Source organism: Homalodisca vitripennis, chromosome 1, assembly GCF_021130785.1.
Source record: "Homalodisca vitripennis isolate AUS2020 chromosome 1, UT_GWSS_2.1, whole genome shotgun sequence".
NCBI lineage: Eukaryota > Metazoa > Arthropoda > Insecta > Hemiptera > Cicadellidae > Homalodisca > Homalodisca vitripennis.
Genome location: NC_060207.1, coordinates 185,537,675 through 185,563,391, shown reverse-complemented (window position 1 = coordinate 185,563,391; position 25,717 = coordinate 185,537,675). Strand labels below are relative to the sequence as shown.

The window sequence follows — 25,717 nt, the reverse complement described above, 5'->3', positions numbered from 1 at the left end:
AAAATCCAAAATTCACATTAATTACTCAAGTCTGAATCAATTCAGAGTGGAGTCCCTCCAGGCTCAATTCTGGGACCTTTGCTCTCTCCAATCTCGTATGTAAATGACATAATTTACGTATTGCCAAAGAATAACCTACTCGTATTTATTTCCGCTGATGACACAGCTCTCATAACCTGGCAAAGAAACTTGGATGCATTCCAAGTTGAATCATTGACAAAAATCAATACAATAGTACAATTCCCTCAAACAATTTTCCTAAAACGAATCCACATAAAACCAAATGCATATTTATCCAGAGACCCAATAATAACACAAAGTGTTTCTGTAATTTGCATTGGTGATGAGGAGTTGGAAACATCAAAATCAGTTGTGTTATTGAGGGGGGGGGGGTTGGACGATAGTTTGTGTTCGGCTGAGCAGTTGATTAACTTGGAAAATAAGCTATCGAAAGGTATTTTTGTACTCCCTAGTTTTAGCATTTTTAACAGCCGTAGCTCTTGAATAAATGTTTATCACTGCTTATTTGAGTCGCTTCTCGTACTAAATCTCTCTCTGCCGAGCAAAGGATGCAGTATTCAGAAATGTTTAATCTTACAGATAGATAAAAGGACTTCAGAGTGCTGATAAAACTGCCCACAGTTACATAGTTAGGGACATTTTTTAAAAGACTGGGAATTCTTACGATCCCCAACATTTAATTTTTTAAATTTCGCGTTATATAAAAACAAACTACCTTAATTAAACTCATAACTATAGTAGAACAAACACATTTTTTGGAGCAGCATAAATTGAAATTTTCTAAATCCAAACCGAAAAATTCAGGTATAAAAATGTATTAAAAACTGCCTCTTGTTACTAGTTTTTAAAGTTCTGTTCATAAATTCAAGACTGAACTTAAAGAATTCCTGAAAACTGAAAATGTTTACTCAGTAACAGATTTACCTTTCAGATGTCAAATACCTTACCTGTTTTACCTATCCGTGACCGTTCACTTAAAGACACATTGACTCGTTCAATAGCCCTATAGACAGACTGGACATGACTACAAGTAGGTTTAAGTTGTAGGTTTCCTGTATTCTTATGTTACACAAAGCCGTATTGAGATTTTTTGACATCAGGGCACACAATACCCGGAACTACTCTAATAAATGTGTAGAAGAAACCATTGTGTCGATGGTAGAACCCGGATCCTGCGACACAAAATTGGACGAAATCATTTAGTCCCTATAGTTAATCTGGACCTTAGATCTCGACTGTGTACAATAACAGTTACTGTTAGATTCTACAAAGTAGCTGTGTAAACCTTGTTCACTAATTCATCTCTTGTATTTCGTAAATACTTATAGATGAATACATAGACATCCGTGTCTTCCTATTTAACCTTCCCTGGATTATTCTACCTTACGTCTTTTTTATATTCCCTTCACAAAGATTGGCTCTCATTTTGGTCGGTACTTTAATTTGGTTTGTATATTTGATTTGGAAATATCTTTTAAAATAAAAAAAAACTTAGTATTTTATTTGTAATTTATAGGTGGTGTATTTACTGTACACTTTTATATAACAGCGTGCCTCAGACAGAAATAACAAAAAATAGTGTAACAAAGTAGTACAAATCTGCACAAGTGTCACTTCTACATGGACCATGTAATCTATTTCACATTGGTACCTGACATTGAAGCATAACTACAATATCACTTAAATTAGCTACACTAAGTTAATCTAAAACCTCTGGCAACTGTGAAGAAATCGTCGGCCTTGCGCTCGAAGTGGCCGTAGGCGAAAGGTCCACTTTGCAACTGTTTTACATAGTCGTGGTGATCTCCTGCAAATGTATCTACGTATACAGTACATTATTGTATCTTTTATGCTAGCAGTGCTCTTATAGAAAATGTCATACATGTAATATAAATAATCTCGATTAACCGAAACCTGATTATCCGAACTTCCGGATTAACCGATTCCATTTTTAGAAAATAACCGTATAGTAAAATACAGTATAACAAAACGCTCATCCATACATTTATAGGTGTAGGATGTGCTATAAATTTATCAGCAGGCATACTCCTTACGTAACACACGTTTCCACTATGAAAAGAAAAATTCTGTATATTACTCGTAAACTGTACTATCCTCATTTTCGTTTAATCAACTTCGTCTGTTAAATTAGATTACACGAAAAACTAATACACTTATTATACAGTTTGATCTTAATTTACACTTTCGTTAACAAAACAAACAATTGTAATCAATCAAGGTTACAAAAGTATGAACACAACAAATTATAACGAAAACAATGTGATAAATCCGACGACACAAAGTTTCACTATTGTTCTTGCTTTACTGTTTTCTGAAGTATTGTTATCTTTATATCACTATTTAAGATGCGGTATTGTCATAATAGTACAGGAGGAGAAGTGTTGTCTCAACTTTGACGAGTAATTTTTGTAGTTTAGTTTTGTGCCGACCTTAAAAAGAATATAATTTTTAATAGTGTCTCTTATGTTGTCACCCCAGCGGAGAAGCATTAATTCATAAACATGAAAATAATAATGTCATGACGGAATATTAATTGATTAAAAACACACAATATATTAGAATCAAATATCAATCAAATTATTTAGCAGGTTTTACAGAAAATTATTAAAACAGCGAATTTGTTACCTCTTAATAATGTGTTAATTTTTTTACCTATTTGTCATAACGTAGGAGGTTTAGTCAGGTTAACACTTCAGTAAACCACTTATAAGCAGTAAAGTATGTAATCTCAACTCATGATACAACGAAAACATGCCTTTCAAAGTGATAAAGTCTAAGCTGAATTATATATCTGTAGCGTTTTTAAAGCTACATTGATTTATTTTTTAATTAAAACTGAAATTAAATGAAAATTTTGGGATCAAATATTGGGATTTAATTTTAGATTAGATTGTGAAAGTCAGGGTAAAGACGAACATGTAATCCTTTGGCAAGTTAGTACTGGTAGTTTTAAATTGTTAGGAAGGCAGGTTGACTGCCTTAAATTGATTAGAACTTGTCTTGGTGCGAATATTGTTCTCTTTGTTTGATACAGCTGGACCAATGAGAGAACACCGCAAATGTCCTGCAAATTTGATTGGAAAGGGAAGTATTTAAGCGCCCGCTCATAATTTTCGCCCTTCTTTTGGTCATTTTCGTGAGTTAAGTTGATTACAGTGCGCCGTGTTTCTTAATTTTTTTCGCGAGGGATTTTGAGGTAATCACCAAATTTATTGTACGTTTTATTGAAATAGTCTTCCTGATCTGGTATTAAATTAATTTTGTTGTCTTTTTTATAGTAAAAAATTAAATTCATAGAAACTACAGAGCAATCTGAATAATTAATTCTCGATGAACAATAGAGCATAATAGAATCATACAAGTTACATTTGGTTCAAACTTGCAAGAAAAGTGTATTAAAATTGAACTTTGTCAATAACTTTAATTGAAATTTGTAAATTCAGTAATTTATTAATATTTAATTGGAACTGTTTTATTGTGAATTATTAATTGGAAATTAATTGAACATTAATGATTGTTTGAGAGAGTTGTAATCTGAATTGCAGAGACTTGAAAGTTAAGGTTCAACTAGGGGAAAGAGAAGTTTAAATTTTTATTTTGAATTTTGAGTTTATTTTAGTTATTTCCAAGTGGTATTTGATTTTTATTTTAAAACTTTATTATTTTATTTTAGAAGAGAGCTCTGATTTTAGTTTGATATATTTGATTTATATTTTCATTTCTTGCCAAAGGAACTTTTAAATTTACTAAACGTTTTGTCAATTCTTTGTGAAAAATAGAGTGATGAAAATTCTGAAACGTTGAACTTATTAATTTGTCAGTTTAAAATAAATCCATTATTTTTATTTAGAACTGTGATTTTTATTTTAGACAAACCAGATAATATTTAATAGTTAACCAATTTAGTAATAAATTGTACTGAATATTCACTAAGAGCTTACTAATCAAAAAATATTTTACATCGTCTTGGATGTCTCAGTGATAATTTAAATATTAATACTCAGGAATATTAATATCTACAATCCAAGTCGTTATAATATCACTGGTTGCAAGAAAAGGATATTGTTTTGAAGCTCCAGTGAAGGAACCGTATCTTTATAAACTTAGACAATATCGAATGAAAGAGCTTTATTTTTTATTATCATTCAACAAACCGCTTAGTTTAGTTGCCCAATATCCTTCTTTCAATATAAAAATGATAGTTTTTTTTTATGACGGTGAATATGAGTCCTTACAATAGCGATGTTATTAATTAAATAACAATTTCACTTTTTTAAATATTTTTTAGTAACAGCAGTAATTTACCATGTATTAATACGTTTATTCTTAACATGAACTAATTCATAGCCAAATACTTACTTATAGAAGTACACAATAATACTTACACAACCTATGATCCGACGATGCAGTTACGGAGTGATAATACTCAAAAGGGTTAAAAACGATTTATATAAAAAAAATTAAACTCTCTTCGGTAGTTAATATTACTTTATTTATTTCATTTTCACTAGTAACAGCAGTAATTTACCATGTATTAATACGTTTATTCTTAACATGAACTAATTCATAGCCAAATACTTACTTATAGAAGTACACAACAATACTTACACAACCTATGATCCGACGATGCAGTTACGGAGTGATAATACTCAAAAGGGTTAATAACGATTTATATAAAACAATTAAACTCTCTCTTCGGTAGTTAATATTACTTTATTTATTTCATTTTCACTGGCTACATTAATTGGTATACCAATAATTATTTCAAAAACATGAACATCTGTATAAATTTTATAAAGACGGTAATTTTGGATATGAGCAATTTTCAAACTTCACGCAATTATAACTGTTATATTTACAATCACTTTTCAGTAGTATTGTTTCCTGTTAGTTTGAATTATTGGGTGAACGAGGTTGGAATCCTATTTGTGATTGGATCAGTTGTTTCTCCAAAGTACATGGTCTATGAAAAAGAATGCCGGGATTTTGAGCGGCCGTTACTTAAACAATATTCAAGATAACTAAGCGATTTAAGCATCAAATTGAAGTTGAAATAACTAAGTTTTCCTTGTAGCAGGGTAGGAAAATTTGACCTTGGCACACTAACACCCTGGCGCACCTTCGTTTTCATTTAACCTATCGTCCCCTTTCCTATTTTCAACCTTGCTCACCTTCCCCTTCCATTGATGTTATTGGAAACTCATCAAACAATAGAATCTGTGTACTAACCGACAGCACAATAGTTTAGTTTATCGTAAAATTCAACGATGCCCACTATTGTCGTGCAACGGATGGTGATTACAAGTTAATTAATGACGAGAGTCAACATTTGCCTGACGCGAAGCTCGTTGTCACATCCACGATGCCCACGATTGCCGTGCAACGGATGGTGATTACAAGTTAATTAATGACGAGAGTCAACAACTGCCAGACGCGAAGCTTGTTGTCACATCCACGATGCCCACGATTGCCGTGCAACGGATGGTGATTACAAGTTAATTAATGACGAGAGTCAACAACTGCCTGACGCGAAGCTTGTTGTCACATCCGCCGTGAAACTTCATTTTGCAGCTGAACTTTGCTCATGTGTATGTATGGAAACACAAAATTACATCGCTAAGAGTCCACAACCTCATTATTTTGTAATATACATGACGGAAATATTTATTATTATTAACCCTAATACAAAATCGTATTCAAGAAAACAATCTTTAGTCTACTGCAACCTATTTCCATCTCGAATAGACCTACACAAGATTCTGCTCAACGTAATGCAATAGAAAACGGCTACTTTAACTTTATTACTGAAATAAAATATTTACTGCATCCTGCCAATTTCATTTCATATTCTTTAATTAATACATACATTCCTAAAAATATGTCAGAATCAGGTATGCGCCCGTCACCGCAGTTAATGCAATGGAAAGGAACGGGATATTGTCTTTTATGTAGGTATCAATGTCTTATAGGTTTTTATCAATCTTATCATAATCTTGAATATTATGTAGGCTTCTGGTTTATCTCTAAAAACCACATTTAAAGCTTAAATACCGCAAAGATTTAAGTACAGAGATCTAAACCCACTATTTTATTCTAAAATTAGCTTCAAATGAAGGTTTCCTTTTTCATTTCACAGGATGCCAGTACGTAGTTAAATGGCGACACAACATCCTTTACATTAGATAGTACGCAAACATCCTTATTAATGTATAATGATAAAGCGCGTAAATATCGTATATCTGAGAAGTACGTGGTCGAGTGTCGACACAAACATCCTTTTCATGTAAGGGACTCTGGGAAAAGGAAATCAGCAGGACAGAAAACAAAGCGGTGAAACACATTTCGTAGTTATGATATTGTGTTGCAAATTTCCGATCTGTCACTGCTCATCTCTCGGAGTTCTCAGTTTTACTTGACGAACAATCTACTAATTAACTTCAGGATTAATGTCGCGGCGAAGTGTATACGTGTAATTCCAAAACTTATCAATTGCGTTACAATGTTACAATGTTACAGTGTGTTCTTGTTTAATTATAAATAAACTTATGACTTTGCTTATTTTAAATAAGATGTTGAAATATAGAACAATTTATTTCGTGGCAATTATCGTCGCTTTTTAACCGATAACACTATAATACGAGTGAATGTATCGATAACATAGGTATAATATTAACTCCAAATGATCCATTTGTGGTAATCATTTTATTTGATATTAGTAAATCCAAGTTACAGTATTACTAGGTTTGAAAATTTTCTTTCCAATCATAACAATGTTTTAATACGATTTGATAAAATATAAGTAACAATAACTAGTTCGTGTTGACTAATACAACAATGGTAAGTTAAACGATCGAATCCAGTTAGTGCTGATAATTTCTTTAATACTTATTTATTAATTTCACATATACGAATTCCATATTTCATTTTGGCAAATTTATGATTCGTTATTAATAAAATAAATCTACAATTACTAACAACAGCTATATTGTTCATCGATACTCTTATATTTTGACTCGATATTAATAAAACACATGTATTCAGTTCATGGCGATTATTTTCTTCCGATTCTCCAGCGGTGACAACTCTCTGATTCAATATTAGTAAAATCGAGAATCGATACCAGTCGGTGCTTATACTTTTCAATCGATACTCCAATAGCAGCAATATTGTTTATTCCATATTATAAAAGAGTATCGATATCGGTGTTGCTAGTTATATTCTGTATTAGTTGTAATATTTTATTAGATATAAGTAATACACAAGTATAAATACCATTTGGGTTTCCGATAGTTTAGTGGTACTACAGTAATATTTTCGTTACAATAAAAAACGATAAAAAATGAATAACAACAAATATAAAGAATTAGAGTGGTGGCAGCCACGATATCGATTGTCAGATGTATTGGAGGAACTTTACTTACACTGGTATTTTGATAAATAATTTGGAACAAAGATCGGGTTTTAATCTCATTAAATACCATTTTCACCCGGAGTACGTAAAATTATGAATATTTCCCGTTGTTATAATCAGTTCGTCAAAAAGCGTGTGGCTTATTTACAGGTCACCTTGTTTCCAATTCCTAACTTTTCTCTCAGCAGAACAATCAAAACTGTTAACCCACCTCTTCCACCAGTTCCTACCCGGCCCTCATGGTCCACATATGGAAGGCGTCCCGATGGACAGTTTCCCAGTGGTTGTCGAGGAAGGGAAAGCCCGGGCCTGTGCACACAACAACACAGCCAGCGCTGGTAATGTCAAGGGTAACAGGGAGGGGACCTTGCTCAAGCCCACTGTCCCTAGCTTGCCGACTAGTTACTTGGCTGGCATTTCTCTATCAGATACAAAGTACTTTCACGTCACGTACCTTATTGTGTATTCTCTCTGTAAATCAACCATCTTCCTGCGGGCGGACCCATAACTAACTGTTCGACCGAATCTCTCACCGAACAATCGGTCGGTAAATACCATTGTGAGAGTTGCAGAGAAAAGCAGGAAACCCTGTAAATGCTCGCCGTTTCTACCGTTACTGGGGTTTCAACAATAAAGACTCCCGTCGGTGTAATCAATTTGCCTCTTCCGCGAGATAACCAATCTCGCATTCAGCGCTCTTTATCGTTGTATCAATACGCTTTTAGGCACCGTTTCATCGAATCCGGACAAAATATTCATCTGTTATATAACAGCCAACAGAAACATGAGTTTATACTAACTAGTTTTCCATTGTTCTGAACTTTTTAAGTTGACATTCATAAATGAAACAATTTTGTTGGTTCTTATAAGCAACAACACAGCGCTAAAATAGTAATTGTTTTACTGCCTATAAAACGACGGTCATTATGGATAGACTGTACGGAAGCAATTTTGAATTTTACCCCATAAGATTAATATTAAACTACTATCCATCTCCTCCCCTATTCTTTGTAGTCCTGCAAGAGTTTCAATGTGTTGTTTATACGCATTCAAATACATTTTTGGCTCGAACAAATATAAACCACAAATTTAAAGTCAAATGTAAAAAAAAACAAATTTAAAGACCAAATCATAACATAAGCTTAAAATTAAAATAAACAAGACAAACAAACATTTTATAACAAAGTGGAAAACAATTAACAATAATTGATCGATCATTGGATTGAATTACAAACAACTTAATACTAGGCATTTAGTGCTTTATAACCACATATTTCTGAAAATGTATACAAGATACTTATTTAAACAAAAAAATTAATAAAATATTACTTAGCGGAAAATCGTAGTTAGGCATAATAGCAGTACGAGCATGAATTATCGTATTGAATACATTGTTTTATATATATATATATATATATATATATATATATATATTTATTTATATATTAATATTAGTTTATATATATTTATATATATATATATATATATATATATATAAACTAATCATCATGGGAAGGAATACATAAATTCACGAAATTGACAGAAAATTAAATCGAATTTATGATAAAATCATGCTAGTCCATATTAATTAACTAATTGTAATTAATTACAAGTGAATTTATAAATGTAATGTCTTACAAAACCATACCAAGTCTATGTGTGTAAAAACGTCATTATGTGACAAGTATATTTGTCATATTGGGTTTCAAGATGATGGCGTTCCCAAATTTTTGAAAGTGTTTCGTGTATATTAATATGCAAACTATTAAAGAGTCGTCATACCATCAGCGTTATACAAATTAACATACATATACTAACAATGCATGTTACATTCGATAATTCGAGGCGGCAGTCACACATGATATCCATTTTGTTCCGTTTGAACATTTCACATAAAAAGAAGACACAGAAAATATATGTTTACAATATGTGAATACAATGGAAAGAAAGAAATAGAACAGAATACATTGTTGTTTCTACAAGCCCAGAAGTTGAGATATTCAAAATAATTTCATCGAAACAAATTCAGATTGTGAATTAAACTCTAAGTAACAATTAGAAGTAATTTATAGCAAACATAAAATAAACTATACAAATAGTAGGTTTGGCTTTAAAGTACATCCAAAGATCTAACTACACCACGAAAGTTGTGGGGAACATTATACAAAAGTTTTAATTGCAACAGTTTCTAAAAGTGGGATACGCCTCGAAGCAAAGTCCATCGTACATACATTTTGTGCATGAAAAAATAACCAAGATTTTCGTATTAAATTTGGATTCCTTCAGAAGAAAGAAACTACAAGTATTAAAAACACGTGGTAGAAAATTAAAATTGGATTAAGATATTTTATATTTCATTATTAACAAAGAGTGATTTGTAAGGACAACAGGATTGTAGGCATGAATATTTGGCATCGTTATGTCCGAAATCCTGTCCCTCTTGTAATATTTCACAGTACGGTTGGTACAACTGATGGTTTCACTCTTCCAGTTCAACAATCACAAACTGATACAATCGCAGACGTTCCAATACAATCACAAGTTTGTAGTGACCATTTCCCTCTATTTCCGCTAAAACTTTGCGAGTACCACAGGAACCGTTTCAAGACTAAAACAACTGTTCTGGGCAGAATGTATGCCATCGCATGGTTCAATCTTCTCTACATTCAAAGTTTGGAACATTCTGTCGAGCTAGGTTTTTTCGTTTCCGGTTCAAAAGATCGTGAGATGATGATTCACAATTCACTCTGTTGCATCATTACTTTAAAAAAACTGATAGGACATTACAGCATACACAAGAATCATTAATCCATAATTTTAAAGTTTGTATTAACTTCTTAGTTTTTTTTTTAGAACAAATACGAAAAACTCAACATGATAAACATTTTTCAAACACAAAGATTTGCTGAAATGCAATGTAATTTTAATAATATTGAATTAAACCGGAATAAATAACGTTCGCCCGAAGATTTTCGTATGAATTGAAACAGTACATTATAATACATAATAAATCGGGAGCCTCATTTCTCTAAACGATTAAATTTGTTGATCAACTACCTGTAATTAGTCATCCTTTAATTGAGAATAAGCAGTTTTGGTTGCCAATTCCAAAAAAACCAGCAAGACATTATAGCCAGACTGAATCAGAAAGGAAATCAAAAGAATCAAACACAATATACAGACTAAATCAATTCTCAGTCACTGCACGGTTTCAAGTTCACCTACAGTTAACCAATAAATAAGAACACCAATCGCCATCTTGTTTCTACCGGGATTATCGCCATCTACTACTGGCCAGAGGTCGCTGTGCTTATAATTATTGTTAGTTTCAGTGATGATTTTAGAGATAGTGTGCACAAAATTAGTGATTTCTGACGTCAAAGTCAAAGGATGTCTTCTTTTACCAGGCAAAGTTACCAGGAATTCTTCTTTTACCAGGATAAGAAGTCCTTTCTAATACTTAACCTGGGGACCAACGGCTTAGAGATGATTTCCGATCCACCACCAATGGAATGGCGAGGAAACTGCTTGAAAGGATGGGATCTGCCAGCGGTCACCCATCCAAGCAGCAGCCACGCTCTACGTTGCTTGATTCGTACCCGCTACACTGCACCATTATAACGGTTAATATTGGTTTATTTAAAACTAGATTGTAGTTATGTGTTATATCTTATATGCACGTGAGAAAGATATTTGATTGTACTCGATGATGATTTCTGGTCACCTTGTTCGTTAGTTACCTGGGAACCATGACGCGACTTCGCGCATCACTTGCAGCAGATAACTGCACAGCGGTGACGCAACAACTGAATTTCTCGGGCAAACAAAGGATTCCAGAATGTGTAAACTGTGTAAACATCACTTCCCAGACTCGTGGGAACGCCTCGCCAGCGTCACGCGGAAAGCGAAATTAATTCACCGCCTGAAAATAAATCAACTGTTTCGTAACGGGCAAATTAAGTCCTCGTCCGCTTTCATTTTAATTATCAACATTAAGTCACATTTCCTTTCGACCACATTAAATTGAAATCACCATTAATGTTAAATATTAAGTAATCTTCCGCTAATATATATACATATATAGCAGCAGGGATTTTCAGAGAATTCCCGGCGACTTGTAACATCTTATAGGTCTTGGGGTTAATATTATGAATGTAGATACGTAGAGCCCCAGGGGGCTCAACCCCTCCCCGAAATTTTTAAAGACAAACGTTAAAACTGCACCCAGTAGTTTGTTTTAACCTACAACAAATTTATGGGATCTTAAACCTAAACAATTTCCCGGGGAAAGATTCCTGATTCCCTATTTCTTGAGGATATTTTATACTTCCTACAGCACCCAGCGTGTCGGCCCCCTCCCTGAAATAATTTTCAATATACGTCACTGGTTAATATGAAATAACTGAATCTATATTGTAAATTTATAATATTTTAATATAGTGATAGACTAATCTATATATATAAAAATGAAACTGTTCGTGTGTAACAGCATCACTCACAAACGGCTGGACGGATTCGCCTAATTTTTTTAATTTGTTCGTCTTGATCTGTAGAAGGTTATAGGATACTTTTTATCCCTTTCCCGATTCAGGATTCCGCCCCCACTGGTTACAGAAATACCCGTAAGAAATGCATTGCAGCAAACATATGTTATTAAGTGAAAGAGTCTTTTCAAATTTTTAATCAGCTGTTCTTTGTAAACATATATAATGCGACAAAAAATATATTTATATATAAATTTCTTTACACTTATAGTTTTAAAGCATAGAGTAAGCTTAAGAGAAACGACAAATTTTGTTTAAACTGTTTCTGCAATCATAATATATAAAAATGAATGTTTGTATGTTTGTCCTTTATAGACTCAGAAACTATTGGACCGATCACTATGAAAATTTGTATTTTTCTATGTAGAAGGTTTATACGCAATGCCCATTGATGTAACTAACCACCAGGCTGTACTGCAAGATATAAAAGTTATCAAAGCGCCTGCACATTATAAACTGCAATTACAACACAGTAGTTACGTATATTAAAATATCCAAACACTATTTGAAGGCAAAGAAATATACGGGCAAAGCTTAAGAGACGCGTGCGAAGCCGCGGGAAACAGCTAGTATATTATTAATATATAGTATTAGTACTATTGTTAATGCCGACGATTTTACACAATGATCAGGATAGGCCTATAATATTTTGAAATTACACAAAAACTCCTTTGTTTTTTTTTATTAAATAAAAATTCACGGCGACCGTCCAAAACTTTTATATCTCAAGTTAGCCGAACTTCAGCATTGACCGTACGGTTCAACGCAATTATCTACATAACCAACCCAGCAACCAAATTATTATATAAAATGCATTTAATTTTTGTAGTAACACATACTTGATAAATACTAAGTATTAACTCAGAAAAATCGGTGTGGAAAAAGTCTTGTTGTTGGTTTTCATTTTAACGTTTAATATTGTAGACAATACAATAACACGTCAAAGAATTGATTTTTTTACAATTAAATTATAACAAAATACTATTGACTACTGAAAGCGAGGGCGCCGGAAGAAACCGTGGTAGTCTTCGTGTTGAGGGTTACTGCGAGAATAAAGAAAGCCTGTTTCTTTTGAAGTTCAAAAGAAAGTGAAACCAGCCATTGAATAATTTGGCAGGTGCCCGCGGCGCGGCGCTGGGGTCGGGTCAATGTCGTGTGCGCGGCTGCGGCTAAGGAATGGGTAGGGAAATTAGGTGGCGTGGAGCTCGCCCACGTGTTAATTAATCCCCGCTACATAACATTGGTTTCGCTAACTTAAAAGACTTTTTAACTGCAAAAGCTTTTGAAACCAAATCTCTTTGAGTAACAGAGAAGAATCCTAAAAGGTTTATTAATTAATTACGTCTAATGCCGTTATAAGTACTCGTATTTTTCATTAAAATCCGGAATAAACACTTTTTTCTATAACTGATTTACTTCTTAAACATTTACTCTACATCTTATGTAAATTCTTACTATTATTGACTAATAAATAACCACCTGTACCTGTACCATACCGGTAATTGTTATCCGCCAGACTTACCTAAATCCGGGTGTACTTAATACCCATTGAAGTCCCAAAATAAGGATGATTTCCCACCTTTAGAATAATACAACTCGTCATTTAACCATCCTTATTTTGAAGTCTCATACAGATAAAATGATACAAGGAAATTCAAGTGTTTTCTTTCACTCATAAACTTCTGTAATTAACAGAGAAACAACCCTAAACATATTTTGTCTGTGATAATAAAAAGTCATTTGAAAATAACTGTATTTATTATACATAATTTTTAGTTCATTTCGCAATTACAGTCTGGAAGCCGATGACTAATTTGCATTGAATAACCACACCACCTGTAGTTTTGCGTGAATCGATAGAGAAATTGAAATTTCCCCTAAAAAAGAAGTCAATCGTCAGCCACGCTTTGGTGGAGTTCGAAATGGGGAGGAGGGATTGAAAGAGTCAAAACTTAGCTTTAGGCATTTATAACCAACCATCAGACACCTAAATAATAGATAGTTGTATCAGCGTAAGCCAATGAGATCTTAGAATCTCATTGTCGACATTTTCTGTTAAAAAGTAGTCTCTTATGTCATTAGCTGACGCTGATTTCCTTTTATTTTTTTAATTTAATGGTTAGTTTTTAAACTAGCTGAAGAAATTAACTTCTAAAACGTGATTTTTTACCCTCTTTAAAGTACAGCGGTTAACGATTGACTATAGGGGAAAACTAATATAACAAAATATAGGAACTGACTCTTGGCTCCCAGACTCTTACAGAAGCTAAAAAATAATAATTATTAATCTGTTGATTAATTATGAAATTGCAACGAACGCACTGGTATTCGTCAAGAGAAGCATGTTAGAAACTATTTACTCAAAATTTATTTCAGTGACATCCCATTTTTTTATCACATTTTTCCAGAGTTAGTATTTAATGAACTTAGACAGAGTTAGGCCACGTGAAGGCAGGCGCCATGACGTTAACATTTAGCTTGCAGTTTGAAATATGGAGCGGCGGACACCACTGACATGGTTGATTCAGCCGAGTTATAACAATAAAACGTCATAGAATTTGACATAGTATACTAACAATCTTGCTCGGCACATAGTTTCACCGTTTCACCCTACCACAATGATCAATGTCCCTGAAGTTTGGAGACTTGCCGCCGCGTGGTTTTTTTTTTTGATCTGGCCTGGAGCTTGATTTCTCCTCTTCGGCTTTGACTGATTCGAATGGGCTTGGATTGGCGGTCTCGGGTCGTGGGCTTCACCAGCCCCGATAAACTACTTACTGCCGCTACACGACCGCGAGCGGGCATGAGTTCCATAACGCTTTCACCAACATACGATCTGCACAACCCACATGCTCACTCATTTCGAGTCCTCAAATAAAGTTATGCACCATCTGGATCTGACCACATCATTGATTTCACTTTTACTTCTGAGTATTAATCTACTGAATCGTGCTGATTGGAGTAACACCTGTTCCGGAAGTAAGGCATAATGGAAACCCATCAGGCTGGAAATCACTTCTGGCTGGTTTATACCACCCAGTTGAACCTACCACAGGGAACAGCAAACACCGATGTGTCACTTAAATCTGGGCAACCTTATGGGTGTCCAGGAGCGGCACATCACTAACAGCATATGTTGAGATTCTGGGGTGCAAGGGTAATGCGATAGGTCTAGTCTACTGCGGGAGATGACTGTTGGGAGTTGGTGGAGTTTGTTCCCTAAGTATCGAAGGTTCTTGCTAGACTCAACATAAGGGTGTGCCACCTCTGCCTGCTTTGACTGGAGAGGCTGGTTCAGAACTGGCCTCCCCTTCTTTCAAGTGGATATGACTTGAGATTAGTGCCCTAAATTCTTCCTCATGGATCTCGATAGAAAGAACCTTACCCATCCAGAATATCCTGTCACTCCGGAACGTTCCTTATAGGACTACGTACAATTTATAAGATTCTTGTCAGCAAAAAAAGGCATAATGGAAATTGCACTGAGGGATTGGAAATGGATCTCCTTTAAACCATTCATAACATTAGACACAGCGTCACGACGACTAAAAGTAAAACTTTTAAGTAATGTTTAGGTTCTTGAGCCATATTAGAAGGCTCAATGATTTTCCCCGACTTAAGTGGGCACTTAAGTAACCTCCCGACTCCACTTACATTGAGCAAAAGTTTAAAACTGTGTTATAAATAGGAATTCGTTTCAAACCCCACACATTTTTCACTTCAGAAACTTATATTTTAGTGTCTGACTCCCAATGCTAATGAATTGTAAAAAAATACGACTGGTACTACGTTTTTATTATTTATACTGCACAAAAGTGTCATTAATAGATTGTATTTTTATACATAAATTGTAGCGGATGTGTTTTTGTCAATACCTAAAATTGGTCTCGGTCTATTGTTAAGAGTCTGCTAGCGTGCATGCCAACTCGTCTCTTTCTTGCAAGTAAAAAAATACGTACGGTACGTGAACTTTCATCAGTTCAGAAAGCATTGCCTCGCTATTGGTCTTAATGGAATGAAAATCAAGATGGCCACATAAATAGACGTCACTTAAACGCAATTGTTTTGAGATTGATGATAGGGGCTGGGGTGATAATCTCGCGGGAACAATACTGTACCTTACCATAAATCATTATAAGCCTCTGTTTATTCCAGCTAAGATTTTTTTGAGGCGTCTTCTTATAAAGGTACGGCCTTTGCGTAGTATTTTAACTCAACGTTTCTTAAGTTAATATTTTAAACTGAAATATGTACATTCATTTTACCAAGACTCCAAAGGCAGTTGAATGCGAATAATCAAACCCACCTTGCAAAATTGTGGAAACAAAAGTACAGAAAATGTGCTTATGGGACGAAACTCAAGATTGTAGTACAGCCGACTATTAAAGGATTAAATTTAACAAATATTTATTTAAAAACGCCAAGTTAAGCGTTCTTCCAAGCAATTCTGGCATAGCCTAGATAAAAAAACAAAGTAAAATAAAATAACTGCAACATCTCTACATGACGTTATATCAATAAAATGTCTTCCTGCACTCATCCGTCAATTGCAGGTTTAGAGCCCCTACGAAGAATTGGCTCCGGCCATCACTCATTGTACAACCTCTTCAGTCAAGCAATAAACAGGGAACGGGCTAAACATGCGGCAAATTTTAATGGTGCTTCGCTGAGGCTGCATGCAAAATTCCAAGCCTATAGTAAATGTCATTAGGCTACACATGTTGTTAAGTCACATTTTAAGATGTCATATGATTGTTTATACAAATTTATTTATTCTGCGAGTTTCTAGTTGTGATCATGGCTAACGAAGCGACGTGCACCATCTTCCAGCTCGGTGTTGTTTATATAGTATAAATAAAGCTGTACGGAAATATTAGACTGTAGGTTTGTTCGTTTTCAAGAAATCGTGTGGACAGACAGACAAAAATGAAACATATTCACTCACTCGAATGATTGGCTTCGCTGACGCTCAGCCAATAAAAACATTTTAAACGTGGTAAATGGTTAGTACAGCAATTAATGCCGCTCAATGACGCATAGACTAAACATATCGTAAACAATACATTTGAGACTTGAAGCTTCTCACCAAGTACCACAGTCACGAAGCTGACCACAGATTTGGAGTAGTCACAGTGATCTCACCAATATCCAATTTTTATAATGCAGTGGTACAGTATTTTAATGTTTGAACTGACCCATATGAATCTGAGTTACAGCCTCAGTCCACGTAAGAGTAAAGTTTTTTAAGTCTGGAGATATTGACATCATCCTAATAAGGTAGCGTGCGTTTGCACTAATAGAAAACGACCTGACCGGATTAAAATCGATTGTTTCATGTAAATATTTACAACAGCACATGCAACAATTATATATATATATATATATATATATATATATATATATATATATATATATATAAAAATGGTCATTAATTGACCAAAACCAAATCATAATCATAGTAAACACCATTTTGATAAAAATCTGAGTATCATGTATTTTTTCACCTTCAACTTTGCTACATTAAAATAAACGATTAACTGAATATTTTATTAATCATTAATAACAAGGATTTCTTACATTAAGATAAAGATTTGGAAAATCTAATCAGACGAAAAGATACTCACAACATGGTATATATAGGCTCAGAATTGAACCCTGTATAATATAGAATTAAAATTACTATATTTAAACTGTTACATGTAGGTATCTAAAACCCAATTTATAAAATTAAAACGTATGAAATAGATTCTGACCCAAAATAACTGTTAGATTTCGAAACTTCTGATCGAATCCCAAGTAAGCTTAAAATTCATTCCTTCCTTCTTACACTCTATCCAGAGAGGATCACGGCCCGTGAAGTATAATGACGCACTCTCACACGCGAATAAACAACCCTAATGGTCGGACTGCCCTCTCTATCATCTATGTCCTTAATTTATATTGACCAATTTTGTCCAATATATTTTACTTCACTTAATGTTATTATGTATACGTAATATTCATACCAACAGATAGAAAATGGGTTCAAATATGATGTAGGCCTACTTATAAAGTTAATATACAAATGTTAAAAAATCATAATTTAATGTAACAATGATTTTTAATTTACTGTATCACATAAATGCCATGTTTACCCTCAATTTCTTATTTTTTTCGTGGAGATAACTTATTTCAACAAAGTACAAATCTAGACAGAGTAAACAAAAAATTAAACAGAAACTTGTCTGTTCAGAAACATATGAATATGTTCGCTGTATATGTATGCTACTAACTTAGCGTAATGTGGCAGAATTTTAAATTAAATTTAAAAAATCCGTGGAATTTAGTTTCTTTACGCTCACTTGATCTACCTGAGTGGTGGACAGAGAAATGATAAAGGGATGAGAACATACAATAATGTATAGTAGACAGTTATAAAAGTAGTATATTGAGTAGACGACGCGACAGTATGACGACTGGAGAGGGAACGTGTGAGAAGGACCGCGGGTCCCAGGTCCGGTTCAGTCCCCGGTAACATGTCTTACTGGTCGATACGGAACAACGAAACTGGAACAATCAAGTTTATAGCTTTGAAGCTAACTTATTGCGAAGGTCGGGGCCAATAACGTTGTGTAATTCAGGATGACATTGACACAAAGAAAGTATTTTCTTACTGTCTAGTAACATTAAATTTTCGACAATTTTGTTAATATTACGGTATTACAAATATCTTACTCAACAAAAATCAAATCAAAATCATTTATTTCTCATGGACATTTACATGTATCAAAAATAGTCAGTACCGCTATACATAATGCAACTAAATTCTAGACGTAATCAAAAAATGTATTTATATTATCAGTGGCATAATAAATCTGACTGACTAATTGAAACTAAGCAACCGATTAAAATTTCAGTACTCTTGATATGTTTTACTGGTATGGATGGGTGGGGGAAAATTTTCAGAAACTGAATAAAAACAGCTTTTACACCACAGCCTTTGAGATATTTTTAAGAGATGAAAGGGAATCTGGTTTTTAAATAATCTGGCAATCTATTATAAACTTTAGGTCTCGGATATTCTATTGTTTTTTGGAACATGTTATTATTACGATGGGGTACAATCAAACTGTTTTAATTTTTTGTAGGATATGTATATGATTGTGGACAGGAAAATCTTGAATTTTTTTTAAACGTGTAAACTGATACAGAGTAGATAAAAATGGAGGAAAGGGTTGGGATACGTTCTTGGATAAACACCTGCCGACAGCTCTCCCTCCTCCCAAGGCTAAACAATAGAGGAATAGCCCTCTTTTGCAATTTGACGACTCTTTGTAACAAAGCAGGTGGAGCTGTTCCCCACAAAATCACGCCATACATCACAGAAGAAAAGTAGCCACGGTATACCATTTTAGTGCACTACAATTCAGGTGATTGGAGATACACCTCAAGGAATACAATATGGAGTTGAGCTTAGAGAAACAAATAAAAAAACGTGGTTTTTTAATTTAAAATGAGACTAACTAGAATCTTATAAATCGTTACATTTTGTACATTATTGTAAACTTTTAGAATAAACAAGGTAAAACCGTTGTTTGTAAGCAGCTCAAGCTCACTGGAATAATAAAACTGTGTACTATCCACTATTGGATTTTGATGCGGATCTAAGAGAGCGAGTACCTTCCCCATAATTGTGGTGAAAAACATAGCCAAAATTAAGAAACTTTTGTTGCATTTAACACAAGTGCTATAATATTTTTTATGTACAACAAAAACCTTAAGGTTGTCCATATGTTAGTATTGCACTCTGAACGCTGAGTCGCTGGAGCATGACAGTTTCCTGTTTTATCAGCTGCAGTGATAACGCAGCTGCTGGCTTGCTCTTCTTCTGCTCTGAGTACTGGGAAATAGTTATCTTTGTCCTACATGCTCTACATATCTCTCTCTCAGCCCTCCTCGAGTCAAGATCTGGTAAATGGAAATTCTTTCAGTGGCTGGACACCTTTTCCTGTTTTGCATTTTTTTTTTTTTTAATCGGACTAAATATTATATTTTATACTCTATCCATAATTTTATTTTTCTGTCTTCAGGAAGGCTATCTTGAATGATTGTGACTATAATATTTTTCTTAATTTACTTTAACCAAAGTCGATTGCACTACGTAAAAATGCACTGTTTTGCATTAAAAGATCTACAAAATTTTAATGAGGAGAGAGTCACCCCCAAATATCTCATTTATTTAAGCCTCCTCATAGACAAAATCCTGAATACCTCAATGAAGTGGCTTTAGCTTAGAAGGTTCGTAAATTAAATTAGTTAATTGCTGTTCAAAAGTTAAATTAAATAAAGTTCCACAAACAATTATAATTTACAATATTTCTCACTAATTATTCTAATACTTCAGATTGATTAGGGTACGAAAGTGTCAATCATAAAAATGCAAAATCTATGAAATGCCAAATCTAATCAATGCCAAAACTAATAATTGCCGCAATCATGAAGTACCGATCGTAAATAATGTTACCATAGAAACCTCAAATAAATATTTGTTGTATACAAATTGCGATCAGGTTTTACATTTTTTTTTGTATTATGGCGCAACTTATAATTAAAGGGAAAATTCATATTTGTGTTATAATGTGTAAATATTGATATCATTGATATCAACATTCACCATCGGCTGCGAGCAAATACTGGAGGTGCAAATTTCATAGAGAATGCTCTGCTCGCAAAACTCTTGATGATAGAGAAAACATTGTTGTGAAAAAAAGACGGTGATGTGGAATCCCACAATTATATTCCAAATCCAGAGGAAGTTTAAGCTCTTCTATTACTAACGAGCATGAAGAAGCATTTTAATTAAATGACATTTAAGGCTTGTGGCACTTGCTGACTTAGGCGCTTTGAGTTTGGCACTTCTGTTCTGGTACTTTTGTAGTATAACGTTTCAAATTTTTTGGCCCCAATATTTCAAATAACCTTTTACAAATATTTTACATAGATTACAAGATACTTAAAGTGTTCAGTAAAGGTACAACACGCGTGCGTAGCTACGCGCAAACAGCAAGTCAGATCTGAGTGGATACACGACAAAGCGTTTGTTTGTATCAAGGAGCGGCATTCAACGATATTGCACGTAATTGCAAAAGAATTCCTCGCCCGTCACGGCCGACCTGTCTGTCGTCCGGCCGAGTCCGAGTCTGTTGCCGGCACCGGCAACGCTATCGCTACTTTCTGGGTTTAAATTGAGTCATCGGTTATTATAACAAAACGAACAAATCTAAGGTTACAATCAGCTATTCAACACTTTCTACAATACCAAACCCTGAGCCAATATTCTGAACACTGGCTACACTACTACTCTACAAGCTAGACCGTAAAGAATTAATAAAATTAGTGGAAAGCCTATGCCTAAAATCAGAACAAATCTTAGCTATCGTACCACATACTCGCAATGGGTTAATATAAACAAATATTATACACATATATCTATCTAAAACCAATAATTATTCTTCATACTGGTTTAAATATTCCAATACCTCAATTGTTTTCGATTGCAATACAATATAAAATGTCCTCTCTTACTTTATTGACAAAAGGACAAATTGTGTATGCTACACTAAGAGACATTTAAAACCGTAGATGTAATCAAATATAAACTAAGAACCGGATGTACCGACTGTTATAAGAACAATGATGTCAAACTTTAACACATTATTTTTTTCTCTCTGGTTTTATAAGAGATATAAGAATACTTAATCCTCATCCAAACCCTTTTTAAATTTTTCAGTATTTGATTCGATATTCAGCAAGATAATTCGAATCTTTTTTACTTTATTATATATATATATATATATATATATATATATATATATATATATATATTACGTGAAAAAAAAACAGTTTGGGAGCGTATTGATGATATTTTTAAAACGAGACATCTCCTGTAATTACGACACAAAGTAGGAGTTTAACAGTGTTAGGTTGAAGGAGCAGGCGTATTCTTTTCCCCGTGATCTTAGCGGTCGTGAATCTGATACTACGTGTACGTGGACAGCGGCTCTAAAGTATAGCAATCTGGATACATTGGATCACGTAATTTTTAAAGTCCAGGAGCAAGAACTGTAAAGAACACAAATTAAATAATGTTTAGTAAAGATCCGATAGTCTAGTTTGAAATTAACCTCAGCCACTCAAATAAGAGTTACCTTGATTAGCGTTTTTTTTTCTGCGAAATGCCACAGAGAAATAAGTTATAATCCTTTGTCTGCGGTAGTACGCAATTAGCGCCCATAGGTGAAGAAAGATTATTAACCCTTGGATTGGATCAAGACCTTGGCACGGTCGCTATCGGTGAGTTAACCGGACCTGGGCTACACTAAATGGATGAATGACGTAAAAAATATTGCAACATGTCTGTGGATGTATTAAATGTAAGGCAAATGTATCACGATGGCAATGCTCTACCAATTTCATCGTAAGGCTATGCATTTATATCGAAGCATCCTTTGATTCCTAATGCATTTTTTACAATTAGAGTGTGGCTATTTTTAGACTGCCTTATAATTTTATTAAGGTGCAAATTGTAAAAAATGTGAAGGGCATACCCCAAATACGTTGCTTTGAGGCTGAGTGATCACTAAATTACAAGCACTAATTTTGCCTTGATTATGACATGATTCACAGGAAATTAAACTTTTAATCCAGATAAAATCTGAAATTGTTATTTTACTAATACAATTAGATGATCACACATAAATTATTTGAGGCATAAACTCAGATGTAGCAAAATCAACTCATATATATGTACTACTAAAAATATTAAATTTTTATGTGGATAGAGACATTCACATCTAAATTTTGTAATACGATGCAGATACAGTATCCTCCATACTAAAACAATACATAACACTGTTTTAGCATTATAATAGGTATTATTTCTACTGCATTAGTAATACTGGCTGAGGGTATTTAGTAATTCGTATTGTTTATTAATTCGGTATTTAGTAATAAGTATAAGTTTGCTTAGTAAAATTAACTATCTATTAATAATAATGGTGACATACTTCTACAAGAAAGTTTTCTTCCTTATCAGTATGAGTAAACAGACATTGCTCTCTTATCATGTGTTAATAGTTTAATAATTGTTTGAAGCGCTACCTACATGGTAAACACTGTTGAACTAAATCTTATTTAGAGTCTTCTCTACCTTATAATGTGGACAGACTAATGTTTATATAGCACAGGATATTATAATAGATTGTTAGTAACTAGATTAGTTAAGTAAAAGACGATCTCTGATCTCTCATTTCATTACGTTCTATTTTTAAATATTTTCAATTCACTTGGTGGCTCTTATCTATTATCTTGTTTACGAGTAAATGTGTAAGTTTATGTAATGAAATTTAGTTTTACCAAAGTAGATAAAATCAAATAAATTCATTCAATCATGAAATTTTTATTCTATAACACTAATTATAATCTTTGGAGGGTCATCAAAATAAATTTGGACCTCTTACATACTGGTGAATACACATTTAAATATACATAACCATTACCTTTTTCACAATACAATATTGATAAACAATGGTTGTTTTGTCGAAAACACGACCATTTGTATGCTATTTATGTAATATAAATTATTTTAAAACAAGGGAAATGTGTTCTATTGATTTAATCAACGCCGACTTTTAGGTTAAGTAAGGTTATGTTTAAAATGATACGCTTTTTGAAGAATTAATTAACAAATACTCTTCTCTCAGTTAAGCTAGTAGACTGCATATTCATACTGCAATATCAACGAGAATTCTCAGTTATATAAACTATTTTGTTTACTTAAAACATGTGATAACTGTCAAATTCCAACGTCGGTTCTTCTGCTCTAGTATACCTTTCACAACTGTTATTGATTTTTACCTCATGAGGTTTGGGGTGGTGATGACTGCAGTGCCTCCGGGTGAACATTCCACTCACAATATTTGAAAATAGCATCACTAACACCACACAGTGGCACTTCCATTTCACCTTCACGGCCATGACTGCACCGACCCGCACACAGAAGACAACTGTGAACTGAACTGGCGGGTTCGTTTGGCGGCGTCGCGTAGCGGCAAGCGAAACGGTGATCCTGCAATACTCAGTGTTGCCAACACTCACTGACCTCAGGAGCAGATAGTTCTTTCTTTTGCTACTAGAGCGCAGGAGCTTCCAAGTTATTGTTTATATCTATGGATTTTATTAACAAACTGTTATATTCAAATCTTATTACAGGTTTCAATACTCATTTTAATTTTTTTGTAACGCAATTAGAATGCTCATCTTTTAAGATTCTTTTATTTTATCGCTCATATGCATTATAGAGGAAAACAATTTTATTCATTATGACTTTCAGTAAATGTATATGTTATTACAATTGCAATATTTGTTTTGAAACTTCTAATAGCTTCCCTAAAATAAATATATATTTTTTTTAAACATGCGTCAAGTGTTGTTTCTTTGTGTGCGTAATTATAGACTGTGACAAGTGAGCAAACAAATTTTGATCCAATTTGATAGGGACGAGTAGTTATTGAATACTACTTTTTGATTAAAAAAATACATTTCTTGTAAAAAATCAATGAGCATTTTTCTAAATTCAAACCATAACACAGGTACAAGAGCTAGTAAATGCAAAGATTATTTATTTGCAACTTACTAAAAACTTAAATTTCTAAATTTACTTATTGAAAAATATTTTTGGTATAAAAATCCATTTCCCCAAAAACAGTTCTAACAATTCTGTACTAAATACCACCAAACAAAACAATTTACTCGATATCAAATTTCAATTTTTTAGAGAAATACAATTTATACCATAAATAATTTCAAAGTATTGTGTCATTTTGATTAGCCCCTAAAGAACACCTCCACATTTCCTTAACTTTAGCTCACATAGCTTAGAGCCTGTTACGCAAATCCGAGAAGAGGCTATGCATTTTGATTCAAATGTGATCTATTCTGTATGGCTTCAACTTTATTGGCTGAGCGTTAGCGAAGTCTATCACACGAGCTGGGAAAAATATAATTTTGTCTCTCAGTCTGCCCTATAGAGTTGTAATTGTTGTATTGTTGAAATGAGGCATTATTTTTAAACAAGGAATACTCCTTTAGATGATAGTGCATGACCACTCCATGAGATTTGACTGAACGTTAGCGAATATTTTTACATTGGTTTTATGGCTAACCATAACGGCAACGAGAAAATAGCAGAATAAATAAATTTGCAAACAATTTCAGAACACTCATAAGAGATTTTAACATGTGACATTTAGCCTTACTTTCCCAACACATACAACATAAATTTATGGTGATTTGGTTTGTAGACCAAATTATTAATTAAACACTGATATAAAAGCAAATTTAATGCCTACTAATGTGGATGAATCATGTGGCAAGATATTGTAAATTTAAAATTATGCATGTTACTTCATTTCTACATAAACAAGGATCAATTTTATGATTGTGCATGCCCAGCCATGGATTTTGGCTGAGCGTCGTTGAAGCCCATCATCATTGGCTGACATAATTGTTTGTCTAGGAAATGTATAAATTTATTTACCGTACGATTATCTGTCATTCTATCTGTCAACTATAGAGCTATATATACTTGGACCTTAGCGAAGCCTGTTGCGACACATAGCGGCGCGGTGTACTTGTACTCGCCTATAAATAACATTTTTAAATATGTTAATTTTCTTGTTAA

General features: G+C 33.6%; 1 protein-coding gene across 1 annotated transcript in view; it reads right to left on the bottom strand.

Moving 5' to 3' along the window:
- The window catches only part of LOC124352889 (leishmanolysin-like peptidase), a 357,650-nt gene extending 333,558 nt beyond the window's left edge, over nucleotides 1-24,092 (bottom strand). The window contains exon 1 of the mRNA XM_046802608.1: nucleotides 23,893-24,092. Within this exon, the coding sequence (XP_046658564.1) occupies nucleotides 23,893-24,012 (120 nt within the window). The 5' untranslated portion in view covers nucleotides 24,013-24,092. The remainder of the gene's footprint in view (nucleotides 1-23,892) is intronic.
- Nucleotides 24,093-25,717: the final 1,625 nt, after the last annotated feature.